General features: G+C 41.3%; 1 protein-coding gene across 1 annotated transcript in view; it reads right to left on the bottom strand.

Annotated features, from left to right (window-relative positions):
• Positions 1–19396, bottom strand: part of LOC125311865 — a 59024-nt gene that overhangs the window by 5706 nt on the left and 33922 nt on the right. The window contains exons 17-23 of the mRNA XM_048270229.1: positions 19284–19356; positions 8295–8926; positions 7673–7748; positions 6984–7090; positions 6718–6790; positions 1007–1635; positions 410–485 (exon numbers count right to left, since the gene is read on the bottom strand). Coding sequence (XP_048126186.1) covers positions 410–485; positions 1007–1635; positions 6718–6790; positions 6984–7090; positions 7673–7748; positions 8295–8926; positions 19284–19356 — 1666 coding nt within the window. The remainder of the gene's footprint in view (positions 1–409; positions 486–1006; positions 1636–6717; positions 6791–6983; positions 7091–7672; positions 7749–8294; positions 8927–19283; positions 19357–19396) is intronic.

Raw genomic sequence — 19396 nt, 5'->3', positions numbered from 1 at the left:
TGACGTGAGACAGACAGAAGATGAGCCTGTCTTTAGTAGCCTATCCCTGCATCCTGTCCCTCTCAAATCATTTTAAAATGGTGTGATTAGCAACCAGAATAAAAAATAAAAAAAAATCCCAGAGAGACACCCCCGGACCCCTGTGTTATTGTGATTAGGCTATAGGTCCAAATCTAAATGTTTGGGTTCAGTTTATGAAGTGTTGCTACAGCATAATACTGTGTGTTTGTTATTTATGGAAGGAATCGGGGGGGGGGGGGTTTTCTTTTTTTTTTTTTTGGTCGGTCCATGAGAAATTTGCCAGCGTGGCATTGCCAGGGCCTAATTTTGTTCCCAGTCCGACCCTGTGTGTGTGTGTGTGTGTGTGTGTGTGTGTGTGTGTAAACTGCACTCAGAGTGTGTGTGGTACCTGTGATGGGCTCACTGCTCCCATGTGTCTGGTTCGCCTCCACAGGACTCTCATTGCTCTCTCTGACCTGCTGCTGCTGGAGGTCAAGAACACACAAGATCAGTCAAAACTATTGCAGACTGCAGACATCTTTTCACAAGTTGAGCTGTTATTATTAACCCCAAAACGCCAAAATAAAAATGATATCTCTGACTTGAGACAGACTGTTAGGTAATCTGGGAAATTCTACACACCGAAATAACACCTACATCCTCCAACCAACAGCACTCGAGCAACTCTCAAATGACTAGTGTGTGTGTGTGTGTGTGTGTGTGTGTACTCAAGCAACGCTAAAATGACTACCTGTGTGTGTGCGTGTGTACTCGAGCAACTCTAAAATGATCTTTTTGGCAAATCTGTTTGCTCCACACTCACATTAAAGAGGAGAAAATACACCTTGACATCATATATATTTTTTTATTTGCTCATGGTAGCAGAACTCATGACACCTGAGGCAATGAAAAAGTCATCTTAGTTTACCTTCTTTGTGCTATAGGAGGGATGAGGGTTTTAGTTTACCTTATTTGTGCTATAGGAGGGATGAGGGTTTTAGTTTACCTTCTTTGTGCTATAGGAGGGATGTGGGTTTTTTGATGCAGGTGTGGCCTCCATCGCCCACTCATTCACAAAATCTTGGATGTTGGTTTTGAACACTTTTACTCCGTTGCATGTGAGGCTACTGCCCTTCCGCCGATAGTGATCGCTCCCGATGTTCTTATGCATGACAAAGGCCCCGCCCAGTTTAGCAACAATGGCATGGGCTCGGTCGTTGATCACACCGTGATGTGTGTTCAGCATCTCCACGGGCTTGGCGCCTTGCTTCTTGGAGTATCTCGGCAGGATGTCAGACCACACGATCAGGCACTGGGGGAAGGTGTTGCAAATGGAGATCAGGTCCCTCCTGATGATGCTCAGCATGTCCTCGAAGTCTCGTGTGTGTATGAAGTCGTCCTTCATGTGGATGATGAGCACATCTGGAGGGGGCCAGTTCTGCTGAAGAGTGCTTAGCTGAGGGAGCAGCATCTTCCATTTCTGGACCTGCTCTCCACTCCAATAGAACCGCACCCTGGGGCTATTCGGACCCAGTTTACTGCTATACGTAGGCAACGGAGTCTTTTTAGAGACTGTAGCCACAAGACTGTCACCACAAATCCAGACGGTTTTAACAAGTTTACTGGTAGCACCGCCTGAAAGGTAAAACAACACAGTACAGATAGTTGTAAGCAGACTGTTGACACAATGTATATTGCTCAAATTGATGACAAACTAGATGGTTGTTGTGCTTTTTTCCGATGACCGAGATAAAGTAACCCCTGTATGAGAACAACAGGGGAAGCTGTGGGACAGTCAGGGACCCGAGTTTAAATCCGACCTGCAACCAGTCAGGGCCGCGAGTTCAAATCAGAACCTGCGACCAGTCAGGGCCGCGAGTTTAAATCCGACCTGCGACCAGTTAGGGAGCCGAGTTCAAATCCGACCTGCAACCAGTCAGGGAGCCGAGTTCAAATCCGACCTGCGACCAGTCAGGGAGCAGAGTTCAAATCCGACCTGCGACCATTTCCCACAGCTCTTAACAACTGTTCTCAAGCGTTTTGGTCAAACCACCCAATATTGCACACACACACACACACACACACACACACACACACACGCACGCACACGCATATCTCTCAAACAGTTAGTCCGTTCGTTTTCAAACCGTTAGTCCGGTGTTTTGCTACCGTCATGAGCTGTTGTTTGGATAAGAAAAGTGAAAAATATTGCTAAATATATCAGTAAAAGGAGCACACGTTGGCTTTCTCCGCTCTACTGTAGCCACTCCCCCTCTCACACAGCACAGCGCAGGACCAGAGACAGAGAGGGTTGGCAGAGTTTTGGCAGGACTGAATCACTGGTTAAGACGCAAGATGTTTGCATGATTATCATGTCTGACCTCAACAATAAAGACTCCCTGTATGCAGTTTGCTTGCACACAATGATTCCGCAGATTTTGCAACAACACGCCAACAAACACTGATATGTAGTGGCTATTCAAATTACATATAAAGTATGTGCAATAAACTTCGAATAGCCCTGGCTATTTTGGACTCGAGACTCTGAATAAAGAAACGACAATCCCGACTGCAAGGTCCCAAATTGAAACATGCAATAGGCTGGTCCCGAATTCAACAACGTTTCAAAAGACGTGCCACCCAGCTAGATAACCAGTGGCAGATAGAGTGACATCACTTATGCTACCAAAGACTGTTTTTGAGTCACATCGTTGCAAATCTCATGTGATGGTGCATCTTTTTACAAAATGGTTTGTCTTCTATATTGTTAAGCTATTAGGCTAAGCTTTAGGCTTATGCAATTTCGATCAGCTGACAACGAGTGGCAGACAAACGAGTGTGATGTCACTTAGGCCTAGGCTAGCCTACCACAGTCACATTGTTGCAAATTTCAAACGATGATGCATCATTCCACAAAATGGTTTATCTTCAGTATCAGGAAGTTATTCAATAAGCTTAACAATAATATAGAGTTCACTTAAAACAGCTGTTAGGCTTATGTCATTCTGATCTGTAGAAATGTAACATGCAGCCATGCTAAATTCTGCTTACTGCAAATAAATAATTATAGCTTAATATATTTTAATATAATATTCAGTATTCATTATTGAATGCTTAGTTGGAGTGATGTTTTCTGTACCATGCTATTTTTAAAGCAGACATACCTGCGGGCATGTAATTGGGCTACGGGTTTTCTACAGGAATGGCATGCTTGAACGGGCACTGCACTAGTCGTTAAAACCAACAACTAGTTGTTAAAAACAAGCCTTTCTTGAAGCACACCCCTGATGAAAGACTATTGCTTCCTGTAGCTAATGTCACTTCCTATCAGAGGGACCCTAAGGCTCAATCCCATTTCTCATTCTTCTCCTTCCCCTTCTCCCTCGAAACAGAGAGGCATAGGGGTGAGAATATTCTCCGTGGATATGAGACACCACTAGCCTATAGGGGACAGCTGGAACAATTGAAACACTTTTTAATTAAACATTGTAAAGAGATCATACCACACTGAAAGTTAATATTTTATAAGTATAAGTATATATACTATTTTGATGAATAGTATATATACTTATATGAGGGAAATTGTGTCTGCATTTCACCCAATCCGTGAATTAGTGAAACACACAGTGTACACACAGTGAGGTGAAGCACACACTTATCCCGGCGCAGTGAGATGCCTTCAACAACAGCGGCGCTCGGGGAGCAGTGAGGGGTTAGGTCCTTGCTCAAGGGCACTTCAGCCGTGCCAACTGGTCGGGGTTCGAACCGGCAACCCTCCGGTAACAAGTCCGAAGCGCTAACCAGTAGCCCACAGCTGCCCTATTTTGTCAGTAGCAATAACCTACATCTGTCTTTTGTCAAATACAGTTGCATGTTCATCTCTGAACAAAACCGTTCAGGAATTATTTCAGCAAAAAATTATTTTCATGTTCGGGACGAATAAAACAGGCATGGGGGACGAAAGAACCATTTTAGCTTGGGCTATGCAAACTTCCCACAATTTCAATATTTTACAACAAATGCTTGACTGGTTGAATGGTCATACCTACTGAATGGTCATACCTACTACCTGTAGTAGATGCGAGGATTGCTATAGAGTGAGCTTGATGAACCATAAATATAAAGTTGTCTTATGCAAAGTTAATTCATGTTTTGAAATGGAATTTGTTGTATGATGTATATGTAACCTGCGTTGTGTTGAACCTGCGCGATTCAGCCCTGCACACGCCCGGAATCGAATCCACGGACAGCAGCAGCTCGGATCGGGAGGCGAGCGCACTAACAATTGAGCCAATAGACCAGGCTACTGGCTCGCATGCCAGCAACACTCTTGAGGCGTCGGGGAGTGAGGTTTATCAACATTCCACAAGCACAGATAAGCTAGCTGGCATCTGTTACATATAATCATATCGGCAATGATGCAGGTGACTGTAAGGACCAGGTGCAGAACACAATGTTCATGCAACCATACGAGGATAGGCTGTTTGCAAAGCCTACACTAGACAAACCACAAAAGAACACAGGGTGCTCAGAGATGTCTGAGGGGAACAGTACCCAGAAAAGTAATTGTAAATGTTGCAGACATGAGTATCCTGTTTGGGGGGTCGTAGCACGGTAAATCACTCGACTGTCAGAAAACCTGCTCGAACCAGAATTGGGTGAAATGATCAACGTACCAGTCAGACCACAGAGTATAAAAACAGAGAGAAAAGTTTGCAGAGTTTTGAGAATTGGGGACTTTGAGAGTTTAAAAGGTGCCATGTGTAAGAATTGAGGTAAAAATATCCAAAAGATGAGCTACATGCATCAAAAGAATGAGAAGAAATAAGGGCGATGTCATTAAAAAAATAACAAGGTATAGTGCTGCAGAGATATCAACCTGAATTAGCATGCTAAATTACTAGCCACAGCCCGACAGGTGTCATAATACCAGTTTCGGCCATGGGAGGCAGTATGCGGACAACATAAACATAGCCAAACTGCAATACATGTGTCTCGGTTGTTACTCTAGGCTAAACCAGCTCACTTTCTGGAGGTATACTGCCCCCATCTTTTATGGAATGTGGAGTATGAATTGATTTTTAGCGGACATTACACATTGCACCTTTAAAGCGGAGCATTGAGACAACACAGGGCCGCTTCTTAATTTCCAAGGGAAGAACTAAGAAATACTTTTATTTTTAATTCTTATTTTATTTGGGGTACAGTATTTTTATATTTTTGATTGTTGTACTTTTTAGCATGACTTTTTAGTCTTGTATAGTAAACTTCTTCTAGTAAGAGAAAAAAAAGCTATTTTATATACTTCAAAGTTATATCACTGGCAAAAACTCTTTGACCATTCCTTGCGCTTGGGTGTCTCTCACATTTTATTCACACAAGGTTTGGTTCACAAATCTCATTTGAATTTTGTTTCCAAAGTCTCTTGGCAGCATGTTTCGGTCCAAATTTATTTATCACTTAACATTACATTAGGACAGTATTGTCATTAAACACTTTTACAATATAGGCCTAGCCTACAGTTATGACCTAGCAAACGTCGGCTGGGTAGGCTAGGTAAAATAGGCAGGTAGAAAAATTAGCCTACATCACGTGATTCAACAGAGGCGACTGGCAGCTGCGAGAGGTAAATAGATATTTTTGCGTGTTAGCACAAGCAGTAGCCTGTAGGCCTACTGTAAATTCACATGCTAAAACAATAAGCGATGTAGCCTATAATGGCAAGTGTGTTTGGCACTTACATTTCTGACACTTCAAAGAAATGTCCCGCCATAATCACCGATTGTAAACTAGGGGGCTAGGGCTCACAGGTGGGACTGGAAAGATAGCCCATAGCTATCATGATGCTTTATATTTCTAGATCTTCTGACTAAGTTTACCCGGTAGCCTACTTATCTGAACTAACGACATGATCACTATCACTAGATATAAAGAAAATGTTGACTTTCACTCGGTGCTGTTCAGTAGGCTAAACAAAAAAAAAAAAAAAAAAGTGTTGTATAAGGAATGCATTGAACTGAATAGGCGCATTATGTAGCCTCATAACGAGACTTCTCAAATTCAGAAAATTGCATTAAACTAAAATCGGAAGACGTTGTTATCTTTGTTAGACCATAGGGTAGTTGTGATATAAATGCTGTAACGAAATTCTAAGTGTAAATATAAAAACTTATGTTGAAAGTGTTACGTCATCACCGAATTGCGTTAAAAAACCTGTGAATACCAAAAATGACAAAAACTGGCATTTAACACCATTTGGAGACATTTTAAAAATGATATACATATCTTGAGTGCTTTATGTACCCATTAATCGACAGTAGTGGTTAACCTGCAACACGGGCTTTAACGCTGAAGTCAGAGTCAAGTCTCAAGTCGAAGTCAAGTCTTACCAAGGCCAAGTCCAAATCCAAGTGTTTATTGTTTTCGAGTCCTAAACAAGTCAGTGTCGTATTATGCAACTGCATATATATGTGTATCATACTTTACATATCGAAAAGTTTTAAAAAACGTATTATCAATATAACGTGTGTGTAAACTGCAATCAGAGTGTGTGTAAACTGCACTCAGAGTGTGTGTGTGTGTGTGTGTGTGTGTGTGTGTGTGTGTGTGTGTGTGTGTGTGTGTGTAAACTGCACTCAGCGTGTGTGTGTGTGTGTGTGTGTGTGTGTGTGTGTGTGTGTGTGTGTGTGTAAACTGCACTCAGAGTGTGTGTGGTACCTGTGATGGGCTCACTGCTCCCATGTGTCTGGTTCGCCTCCACAGGACTCTCATTGCTCTCTCTGACCTGCTGCTGTTGGAGGTCAAGAACACATCAGTCAAGATCAGTCAGATCAGTCAAAACTATTGCACTTACCTCCTAGATTAGAAAAGTTGACACATAGAGAAGCCAATAGTCTTGTTTTAAAGGAGCCCTATGGTATTATTTACTGTTTATTATTTAATTTATTGGGTCTAATAGAATTGATTTAGGTCGTCAACTTTACCTTGGTCGTGGAACATGAGACGGATTCTGATGTGGGTTTAACCTTCCATCCCCTCTCAAAAACGTGAAGCTGCGCTTTAGGTGTAACGTTAGATGAACTTGTGCCTGCTGAAGTTGGTATGGGCAGGAAATAGTTATATTTTGATATGATACAAATAATTTTACCCATGCCACAAGTCATTACAAGTCAAAGGGGCAAAGTCCGAGTCAATTGCATGGAAGCCCTAGTCGAGCTGCAAGTCATATCCAGTTTTGTCAAGTCGAGTCTGAAGTCATCAAAATCGTGACGAGTCGAACTCAAGTCCAAGTTATGTGACTCAAGTCCACACCTCTGCTTCCTGTACCTAATGTCACTTTGCTTTGCACTTTTGCACAATCTACACAAAGACAACATCTGCATGCGATGGCACTGATAACACTATGTTCGCAAATGTACGTTCATCTGGCCCAGAGTGTGTGTGTAAACTGCATTCAGAGTGTGTGTGTGTAAACTGCACTCAGAGTATGTATAAGCAGCATTTAGAGTGTATGTAAGCTGCACTCAGAGAGTGTGTGTGTGTGTAAAATGCACTCAGTGCATGTGTGTAAACTGCACTCAGAGTGTGTGTGTAATCTGCACTTAGTATGTGTGTGTAAACCGCACTCAGAGTGTGTGTGTAAACTGTACTCAAGAGTGTGTGTGTGTGGTACCTGTGATGAGCTCACTGCTCCCATGTGTCTGGTTCGCCTCCACAGGACTCTCATTGCTCTCTCTGACCTGCTGCTGCTGGAAAACAAAGATCAGTCAAAACAACTGCAGACTTACCTCCTAGGTTAGAAACACCTAGAGAAGCCAATAGTCTTGTTTTAAGCCTGAGAAACTCAATGGATCAAAAGATTACCCAACTCTCAAATGTGGAGAGTTGTGCATCCAAAACAGTACAAAACAATCAGGTTTACAAGGCCCTCTCCGGCAGTAGGTGAGGATCACATTGACCAGTGGCAACCAGCAGATTATGTTTGCAGCGGAACAGTTAGAGCAGCAGTGTTACAGTATGATAGCATCAAACAATTTGAGCGTCAAACTTGGTGTAACGCAAGGCTCATCACTTGTCAATTTTGATAACAGAACATAAACCGCTTGTGTAACTTAGGAACGAGATCTTATAATGGTGTGAGCGTCATGTTACACTTAACGCTGCTGCTTCATTATTTCCAATATGATTCGCGACTTAAAGTTTCACATATAATTTTTGTTGCCTTGAATAAGTCAAGGAATAGGATATGGTTTCTCTTCTGAGAACTGAGACAAGGAAAAGGTTGTCAACGTCACCTTGGTCGTGGAACATGAGACGGGTTTTGAAGTGGGGTTAACCGTCCACTCCCACTCAAAGATGAAGTCGTTGATGTTGTTTTTGAATATTTTCACACCACCGCATTCGAGACGTTGACCATTCCGATGACAGAGATTTGGATTATAATGTTTAGGCCCAATGTTGTCATGGCTTATAGCTGTTCCCCCTAGTTCAGCCATCATGGCACGCACTCTGCGGTTAATCACGTCATAAAATCCGTCCACTGCATTGTCAACATTTCCCACGTTGCCTTTTTTCTTGGGGGGTTCTTGCAGGAAGTCAGACCACACAATCAGGCACTGGGGGAAGATGTCGCGTATGGCGGTCAGACTCCTCTTGATGGTGATCAACAGTTCCTCTGTGCTTTTTGGGTTCATTTCCCTTATTTGCAGGTGGATGATGAGCATATCTGGATTGGGCAATGACAATTTGACCTGTTTCAGCTTGGGTACAAGCTTGTACCAGCTTGGTATGTATCCCTTCCAATATGTGTTAACTCTAGTGCCATTTTTGCTCAGCTGGGCTATTGGATCTCCCGTGCGAGAGGCCAAAGCTACAAGACCATCACCACAAATCCAGACTCTCTTAACACTGTCGCTGGTCACCATGCCTGAAAAATAAAAATATACATGGTAAATACACACAAACACACACACACACACACATCCTTAACAGTTATTATCCTTCACTGGGCTGACATCAGAAGCCATGGATGAACAGTGAGGTCTGACATCACTTTCAGATCAGGTGAGTCTCAGGCCTATAGCTCATCCAGGGCTAACCTAAAGAGGGGTATCAAAAAGGCCAACCACAACCACAAGCTAAGGATTGAGGATCACATCAAGAACAACTCTGACCCCTACACATATGGCAAGACATCCAGGCCATCACAGACTACAAACCTACGAACACAAACCCCCTACCGTCGACGCCTCCTTGCCTGATGAGCTGAACAACTTCTATGTCCGGTCCGCTTTGACAGGGACAACAAGGAGGTGGCCATCAAAGCGGTCTCTGCAGAGCATCAGCCCTACACATTCTCCCCCACTGATGTGTGTATGGCACTGAGGAGGACTAATGCACGTTAGGCTGCTGGTCCTGATGGCATTCCCAGATGCGTCCTCAGAGCCTGTGCTGTGCAGTTGAGGTGGGGTTTGGACTGACATATTGGACTGAAAACCTGTCACTAGCCCAAGCAGCTGTCCACGTGCATGCTTTAAAACCACCTCCAACATGCCGGTGCCAAAACACTCCACTGCAACGAACCTTAATGACTTCCCTCCAGTCGCATTCAACCCCATAATCACAAAGTACTTCGAGAGGCTGGTCCTGGCCCACCTCAAGACCTGCTTATTACCCTCACTGGACCCCTTCCAAGTCGCCTACCACCAGAACAGGAGTATGGAGGATGCCATCTCAACTTAACTCTGCCCTCAACCACAAAAGCAACACAAATGTGAGAATGCTTCAGTTCAGCATTCAACACCTTCCTCCCCTCCAAACTCAGTAAAGTGGGTATCAATACCTTCCTCTGTAACTGGATTCTGGACTTCCTAACCAACAGATTGCAGTCTGTCGGTTAGATACAAACACACCTCCTCAACCCTGACCCTGAACACTGGCGTACCACAGGGCTGTATGCTGAGCCCCCTCCTTTACTCCCTCTTCACCTGTGACTGAACACCTGTACATGGCTCTAACACCATTGTCAAATTTTCAGACGACACAACAGTGATTGGTCTTATCAGCAACAATGATGAGACGGTCTACAGGGAGGAGGTCCAGCACCTAACAATGTGGTACACTGACAACAACCTGCTTGCTTGAGATACACAAGACACATTACAATACCTGCACAACACAGGTACTTTCATTGTTAATGTAATCAATGCATTCAAACTAATTCTATTTACTTTATGAATATTGTCCATCAGGCATACTATTATCGTTTCTCCTATTTTACAAGTGTCTCTCTTCATAATGTCACTCTTTTCATGATATTTCTTTCTTCATGTTGTTCCTCTTTTTCTGTTGATCTGAGGGCCATATCCAGGTCATAAGTCTTCTATCTTTTTTTATTTTATTTTATTTAGCACTTGTATAAAGACAGAATCAGAGAAGAAACAAAGAAAATAAATCAGTGCAGGAAGAGGCAGTAAGCCCAGACAGGCTTATATGATGCCTCCACCTAAAAAAGTAACATAACAACAAGATCCACAAAAAGTATCTAAACAATATAAATTAAAAGGAATTTAAAATAAAAAAAAAGAAAAAGAAAGAAAAAGTGTAAGCAATTTGAAGAAACTACAATGACAGAAGTCTTCAGGAGAACCAGCTATAGACCAGCAATTAAATTAGCCTTTAGGCATCTTTTAAAATGATAAGTAGTAAAAAATGTCAAGGCCAGATGTGAATTTTTTTCCCCATATTTTAGCACCCCTATAACGTATGGAAAATTGAGCTTGACATGTTTTAAGTTGAGGAGGGTGAAAATCATTAGCTTGCCTCGTTCCATATGAGTGAACCTATGAATTAGTTTTAAAATAGCACTTAAAGTGCTCAGGAATCTTTCCATTACAATTATATATTTCATAAATAAAAACACAGGTTTTAAGTACATTAATATCATTCACAGCAAGGATTTTCAATTCTTTAAATAACGGAGTAGATGCAGCACACCATTCAGAACAGGTTGCAATTCTAACAAAACGCTTTTGAAGGACCAGTAATTTGTGAATAGTGGAAGGAAAAGTACTTGCCCACACTAAATTACAATATGAAAGGTATGGATAAATTAAACTATAATAAAGAGTGAGGAGGCAATTTCTAGAGACAAGATGACTAACCCTCCTAATTATCCCAATTGATTTATTTACTTTTTGAAACCACAAAACACAATTAATTCTTTCGTAACCTTACAAATACCAGATGTAGTTACATCTGAAGAAGCTTTAAAGGAAGCACAGAAATCTTCAGATAATAAGGAACGACGGAAATGGAAAAATTGTAAAGAAAATACACATGGTCTGTGGGTACATACCCCGACAGGCAGACCAGTCCTTCCAAAGTCTTGTTTTCACATTATTGCTAAACTATCACATGGTTTAGATCATGCAAATGCTAATGCTATGACTCAGACAGTAGAGAAAATCTATTTTGCACCAGGATTCACTACAGTAGCAACCATGTTTTGTGCGAGGTGCATTACATGCCTAAAATATAATGTTGCACCTACAATGAGAGTCAAGGAAGGACATCACCCACCACCTGAAGGCCCATTTGAACACATTATGATGGATTTCATTCAATTGGACAAATGTAGAGGATATGAATATTGTTTGGTAATAGTTGACATGTTCTCAAAATGGCCTGAATGTTACCCAGTCAAGCATGCAAATGCCTTATCAGTAGCTAAGGCTTTAAAGAGAGATGGTGTGCCTAGATGGGGCACAACAGAATTGACTAAAATCATAGTGTCAACAGGGATGGATTGGGTGACAGCTCTTCCTTTGGCTCTACTCTACCTCAGAGGCCGTTCATCAAGATCTACAGGGTTTAGCCCTTTTGAGATTTTGACCTGACGTCCCTTGCCGGCTCCCACCTAACCTAAGAGATATACATAGGACAATGGTTACATGCGAGAACTGATTGCTGCTCTGTCTTCGGTTTCCCAACAGGTGGCCTCAGCCCTTCCAAAAAACTTCCAGGACACACCCAGCCAAGCCAGGCTCCTGGAGACTCATCAAAGATTTGTAAAGGACACTGGAACCTCATCAAGTGTTCTTAGCGACACCTACAGCCATGAGGATTGCGGATAGAGACTCTTGGGTCCATTTGTCACACTGTAGAGTGGTGAAGAATCCGGAACAATACATGGATTGAACTGAATATCATAACCAACAGGTGGTTGCACGAGAGGATTGACAAACATTTTTTGCAATAGGCTGAAGAATACATATTTTGAAGAGGATTAATAAAATATCACTAGCATCTTATAAGAATATTCTTTCTCAGTTTAGCTAGATAAATGTTACAAGTTTGTTGTTTTGGTTTATTTTTATTTTTGACAGTAACCTGAGGAGGGACTAAACCACCCAAATCAGCTCTGCTGTTGAAGACTAGGATTAGGTTTTATTTTGGGTTTGAATAACTGAGAAGACGAGATGTTGGTGATTGTTTTGCTTATTATTCATCTAAGGGTTATAACTTTCTCCCTTAAGGATGAAGTGTGTGGTAACAATAAAGAATGTGAGTTAGCTTTTTGTGTCAAAACAACATTAACAGGAAATAATGACACATGTTGGGTATGCCAATCTTTTCAGGTGCGAGCGTTTCCCTATATGACTTCTCAGGACTTCAACTACAGTATGTACAAGCCCTCAGTGTCTTTCAGCAGTGGCATGATCCCATGCCAAGGGGAACTTATGAAGATTCAGATAAATACTAGATATTAAGATAGAAGAACATGGTAATGACAGAAGTATAACAGAAGTCTGACCTTGTGTTGAATGCTCGGTGTAAATGATTATGACGCTTGTGATTTCTTTTGTTTATTGTGTCATTTATATATTTTACTGCATTAAGAATGTAGCTTTATAGCTCCACAGGGGGGAATATGTGGGATACATTTTATATGTCTCATTGAATGTTTAGTATACCTTACATACATGTAGTGAAATCTAATTGTCATCTCCTTACCCTGACCCTTGTGTTTTCGGAAACTCCTTGGTTAGAATGTTTAGTTAACTTAACCCTTGTGTCAGCGAATTGTGGGTAACCCCAGGATGCGGGGTCATGAACATTTCTTATCTTTGTCAAAACACCAGATGGTTTAGTGGGGTTGTAAACATTTCTTATCTCTGTTAAAATACCAGAAGGTTAAGTGATTAATGGAGGGTGACAACTTGTGATTTTCCATGGGTGTGGGGTAAGGTATAAGAGTTGGCTTCACCCACAGATGTGTGGGCTTGTTACTTTGACATTTCATGTGGGTAACATGCTCCCGGCGTCGTGAATAAAGCTGCAGTCTCACACCAGTTGTCTTGGATTAATTTTGACCACAACAGTCTACTTGATCCTTCCATTTTAAGGTTTCATTAACAATAACTCCCAAGAATCTGGTTGATGAAACTTGCGGTATCTCTGTAGACTCAATTTTAATTTTACATACGTCATTAGGGTATAATTTTTTACCTCCAAAAATGATGAAATTAGATTTTTTAAGATTTAAAGATAGTTTATTTAATTTGAACCAAGTGGCATATGCAGATAAGCCAGCATTTGCCTCTTTCATTAAAACACTGAAATTTGAATGTGAAAGAATCAAGGTAGTGTCATCTGCAAACATAATAGGAGAAAGAAGGTTAGAAACATTGGCCAAATCATTAATATAAAGAAGAAATAATAAAGGTCCCAGGATAGAACCCTGTGGAACACCACAGGGTAATCCAGCCATGTTGGAATTGCAACCCTTTACACAGACAAACTGTTTTCGATCAGATAAAGTTACTTAGCCGTATTTATGCAGTTTTTCCAATAAAATAGAATGATTAACAGTATCAAATGCCTTTGACAAGTCTATAAAAATACTACAAATGTATTCGTTTTTGGTTTGAGCCAAGGTAACCTTGTCTATCAAGTGAAGAAGTGCCATATAAGTTGAATGATTTTTTCGAAAACCATATTGGTGTTTATACAGAATTTCATTAGAATCTAAATGGAGGATAATCCTCCTGTAAATCAGTTTTTCCAGTACTTTTGAGAAACAAGGCAGAATTGATATTGGTCTATAGTTATTAAAGCAACATGGATCATCTGTTTTATACAAGGGAATAACCTTGGCAATCTTTAAGTCCTGAGGCACAATGCCTGTTTTCAGGGACAAGGAGAAAATGTGGACAAGTGGTTGTAGTATGTTTTGTTTCACCTCCTTGACAATAAAAGTTGGAATACCACCATGACCTGCTGATGAAGTTGTTAGCTTGTCAATTATTTCACTGATTTCCTCAAGGTCAGGGGGCTTAAAAGAAGAAATCCTTTGATAAGTCCAAGGGACTCCCGTTGCAGTCAGAGATTTTATTTGCCAGTTCCTGCCCAATATTGACAAAAAAAATCATTGAATTTTTCAGCTATATCCAAAGGATTCTTAAGAGACCCATCACCATCATGAAACTCTGTAGGTAACCCCGCAGTGGAATTTTGCCTTGATAGCAGCTGATTTATGGTTTTCCATGTTGCCTTAATATCACTTGAATACTGCACAAATCTTTCACTAAAATATAGTTTTTTTACAGTTCTAATTGAGTGACTATAAGTATTTCTATATGATTTGTACACACTATGATTTAAAAGGAGAAGGATTAGAAATATATTTTTTGTAAAGTTTATTCTTTTTCCTTAATTGCTTTCGTAATTCAGTTGTAAACCAAGGTTTCTTAAAGGGAAACTTGGCAGGATTTCCGCCTCTGCTGGAGAAATTGTGCATTATGCTATTTCAAACTGTGGAAAAAGGTAACGATAAAGCACATGGATTTGTTTACAAGCTAGCAAAACGGTTAGCATACGTTTGGCAGAACAATGTGGATGTTACAAGGTAAGAAACACGATTTAAAACGAGTTTCTTGTTTCTCACTTCTCTTTCCGGGACGGTAGTCGCAATGTTGCAAGGTTGGTTTTCCGCCTGGGGACGCTAGGGGCAGCGGGAAAAGTCACCATTTTCACCGGAACAGGTCATTTAACCATCCAAATGATTTCTAAACGGGTTTATTACGTTAAAATAGTTGCCAAGTTCCCCTTTAAAATCCTTAGTAAGTTTTTTAGATTTGCCCAAGGGGAAACTCTCATATGCAGACTCAGCATCACCATCCTCAAATGCATAATCCCAAGAAACCCTGGCAAGCAGTTCTTTAAATTTAAGTATATTTGGTTTAGACAAAAACCTTTTATGCATTGAATTATCCTTTTGTCTGATTTGACCAATATTTATTTTAGATAAGTGGAAAATAGGGAAATGATCCGACAAATCCACACACAAAACCCCAGACTTCATTTCTTCACACAGAGTTTGTTAGGATATTGTCAATTAGAATTGATGAATTGTCTTTTACCCTAGTAGCTTTAAAAGGTGCCATGTGTAAGAATTGAGGTAAAAATATCCAAAAAATGAGCTACACGCATCAAAAGAATGAGAAGAAATAAGGGCGATGATGTCATTAAAAAATTAACAAGGTATAGTGCTGCAGAGATATCAACCTGAATTAGCATGCTAAATTACTAGCCACAGCCGACAGGTGTCATAATACCAGTTTTACCATGGGAGGCGGTATCTGGGCAACATAACCACCAGCCAAACTGCAATACACGTTTCTCGGTTGTTACTCTAGGGTAGACCAACTCACTTTCTGGAGGTATACTGCCCCCATATTTTATGGAATGTGGAGATTGAATTGATTTTTTGGCGGACATTACACATGGCACCTTTAAATAGAAGAGGGGAAAAATAACTAGAATAAAAAGTATTTAGAAACTCATCTGTAAGGGTGTCTGAATTATGTTTAAAAAGGTTAATATTAAAATCACCAAGGATATAACATTTTTTACCCTCTCTATTTATCCTATCAAGACAATTTTCCAGACTTTCGTTAAAATCTTTAATTGCCTGATCAGGGGGACGGTATATAATACCAACAATGATGTTTTTAGCTCCAACAAACCCCACAAACTCAGACTCCACTTCAATTGTATCTGACTTCAGACAAAGATCTTGCCTTTTTTTAAATCTGTAGTCACAGTGAACAAACAGAGATACACCACCTCCAGGTCTATTCCGTCTCACATAGTGCACAGAGTTGTAATTTGGCAATTTGAATATTTCCTTTGAATCCTCTGTAAGCCAGGTTTCTGATAACGCAATCACAGAGAATTCGTGTTTGATTTGAGACAAATAATGCATGAATTTATCATAATTCCTAGAAAGACTTGTAATGAAAGACTTGTAATGAAAAGTAGAGAATGTATCAGAAGACACAGAGTCACATATGCTGTTAAATTCTGCTTCACTTAAAAAGCTACATAGTTTAGATCAAAAGAAGAAAAAAGTGAGTGTCCGGATCAACATCCGAACAATAAGAGTCAACTGTAACTGATTCAAAAGGATCGAAACTTTGATCAACAAAATCAGATTTGTTATTGTCCATAGAAGGTGTTTAAAATACCTGAGAAGACATATAGTGGAACTAATGACCCGGACTCTGGATGCTTGACTGTCATTGTTGTTTTTGCGAAGGTGGATGGACAATCAGTTTATCATATCTCAAATACGCAATGTCCCCCCTCTCCCTTGCTGCCCTCATGGCTGGGAGAAGCTCTTTCCTCTTTAGTCGGATGGCCTCAGTAAAATCCTCATTGATGTAGATGCCTGTTCCCTTTAGATGTTTGGTATTGTCCAGAACAGTCATCTTGTCCTTTAGTCGTAGAAATCTGACAATGATTGGTCTGGGTTTTTGAGATGATGCCTGTTTCTCCGTCCTGAAAGCCCAATCCAGTTCAATTTTTGAGTGATCCAGTTTCAGTTTCTCACTGAATAGTTTTCGAACTTTCCCTTCAGATTCAGATGCTTTTTCCTTTTCAGATTCCTCAATGCCATCAACTATAATATTATGGCGTTTTGAATGGCCTTCTAAATGATCTATCTTATCAGGGATTAAGTTCAGATTATTTTTTATTTCATCCAACTCTGTCCTGGTTTTAATACAGTTATATGACCAAGTTTGACATGAGTCTTTAAAACGATCAATTTCATTCCGAGTCATTTCGAGACTCAGACTTGAAGTCATAGATCTGCTTTGTCAGGTCGTCAGTCCTCTTGTTTGATGAATCAACAATGATCTGCACACATGTTTTGAAACTTTTTTCCTGTTGCTCCAGCAAAGTTCTATAAAAGTCCTTTTGCTGATCCAACAATCCACGCATTTGTGCCATGGTGACATATTCCTCAGTGATGTTGTTTGAGTTTTTAGGTGGCATGGTGGTTCTTTAGCAATACAGGCCTACTGGGCCGCAAACACCAAGAGATAGGGACAAAACTCTTACAAGGAACAAATAATGTCCAAAATGAAGAAGTATTTCAATGACAAATCTTATCTTGAGTTCATTACCAACAGAAATGTTGATTCCAAATGCAGGATTCTTCAGATTGATTAAGGATTCTTTAAAATTAGTTTCCTCAGTTTCAGAAGACAGCTCTCAGCACTGATACAGGAAACACTCCGTCTGGTTTAGGAGTTTCCATACAAACATGTTCTATTCTTTCTCCTTCCCCTTTTTTTGCTCTGTCTGGTTTATGAGTTTCGATAAAAACATGTTCTTCCTCTTTTGATAAGGGCATAATTGTACATGCTGTGAATTGATGGGTTGGCTGTCAGCACAGGGTGAGGGTTTCGACAGCTGGTCGAAACAAACAACAGAAGAGCGTTTAACACAATACCATAAAAGGACCTGAAGGCCCAGACAGTGGCAATGACACGTAAGAATGTAAAAAGGGGACGTGGTTTCCAACATTGTAAAACGTCCCCTGAGTGCTGATTGGCTGAGCAGTTCTGGTGGCGCCCCAGGGAGGAGGCGCTCCGGGGACAGCCAATATCAGGTAGAACTTAGCCAGCGGAGGAGCAGATCGATCTCCTACCTTCACCCTATTGCATTGACTCAGACAAGCCAAGGGAGGGGCAGATCGATCTCCTACCTTCACCCTATTGCATTGACTCAGACAAGCCAAGGGAGGGGCAGATCGATCTCCTACCTTCACCCTATTGCATTGACTCAGACAAGCCAGCGGAGGGGCAGATCGATCTCCTACCTTCCCCCTATTGCATTGACTCAGACAAGCCAGCGGAGGGTCAGATCGATCTCCTACCTTCACCCCATTGCATTGACTCAGACAAGCCAGCGGAGGGTCAGATCGATCTCCTACCTTCACCCTATTGCATTGACTCAGACAAGCCAGCGGAGGGGCAGATCGATCTCCTTCCCCCTATTGCATTGACTCAGACTCAGCTCAGCCATTGTTTGGATTGTGTTTTCATTGCAACACGGTAAATAAAGGAACAACAGTTTAGCCGAATTCTGTCTGCGTGGTCTCCTTCGGACGCTTGATTCCAGAGTGCTGATTGGTGTTTTCAAAAGGTAAATTGATTCTAAAGTGCTATTTGCTACAAAGTCCAAGAGAGTGGAATTTTCCACGACAAAGTCTAAAGCTGGCACTCACACCCCCATCCTTATGAACTGGACTGAGGTGGAGTGTGTTGTTAACTTATATTTTCCCTCCTTATGTTTGACCTTTGACCCGGGGAGCGGATGCGCTGTGTGTTTGTGGGATATGAGGTAGTTGGACGGGTCGCAGGTGAAATGGTAGCTACGGAGTTGCTCTGTACTGAACTGGAATAAAGTCGTTAAAGTTATATAAACGTAGTGTTTATTGGGTCTAACATGTGTCACCAGCTTTATGTTTCTGGGTGTCCACATCTCTGAGGACCTCTCTTGGACCCTCAACAATTCTACTCTGATAAAGAAGGCTCACCAGCTACTCTTCTTCCTAAGGAGACTAAAGAAGGTCCACCTGTCTGCTCAGATCTGGTTAAGTTCTACTGCTGCACCATTGAGAACATCCTCATGAACTGTGTCATAGTATGGTATGGCAACTGCTCTGCCACTGACCGGAAAGCACTGCAGAGGGTGGTGAAAACTGATGTGTGAAAACACATCACAGGTTCCTCACTCTGCTCCATCGAGGCCATCCAGGGAAAGCGATGTTTGCGTAAGGCACATCAAAGACTCTGTTCTCACTCCAACCACAAACTGTTCATCCCACTCTCCTCTGGGAAGCATTACAGGTCTCTCCACACCCGGATGTAAATGGTAAACTGCACTCAGAGTGTGTGTGTAAACTGTACTCAAGAGTGTGTGTGTGGTACCTGTGATGGGCTCACTGCTCCCATGTGTCTGGGTCGTCTCCACAGGACTCTCATTGCTCTCTCTGATCTGCTGCTGGTGGACAAGAAAACAAATGAATCAAAACCCATACTAA

This window comes from Alosa alosa, chromosome 18 (genome assembly GCF_017589495.1).
Source record: "Alosa alosa isolate M-15738 ecotype Scorff River chromosome 18, AALO_Geno_1.1, whole genome shotgun sequence".
Taxonomy (NCBI): Eukaryota; Metazoa; Chordata; class Actinopteri; order Clupeiformes; family Clupeidae; genus Alosa; species Alosa alosa.
This window is presented reverse-complemented; position numbering and strand designations above follow the sequence as displayed.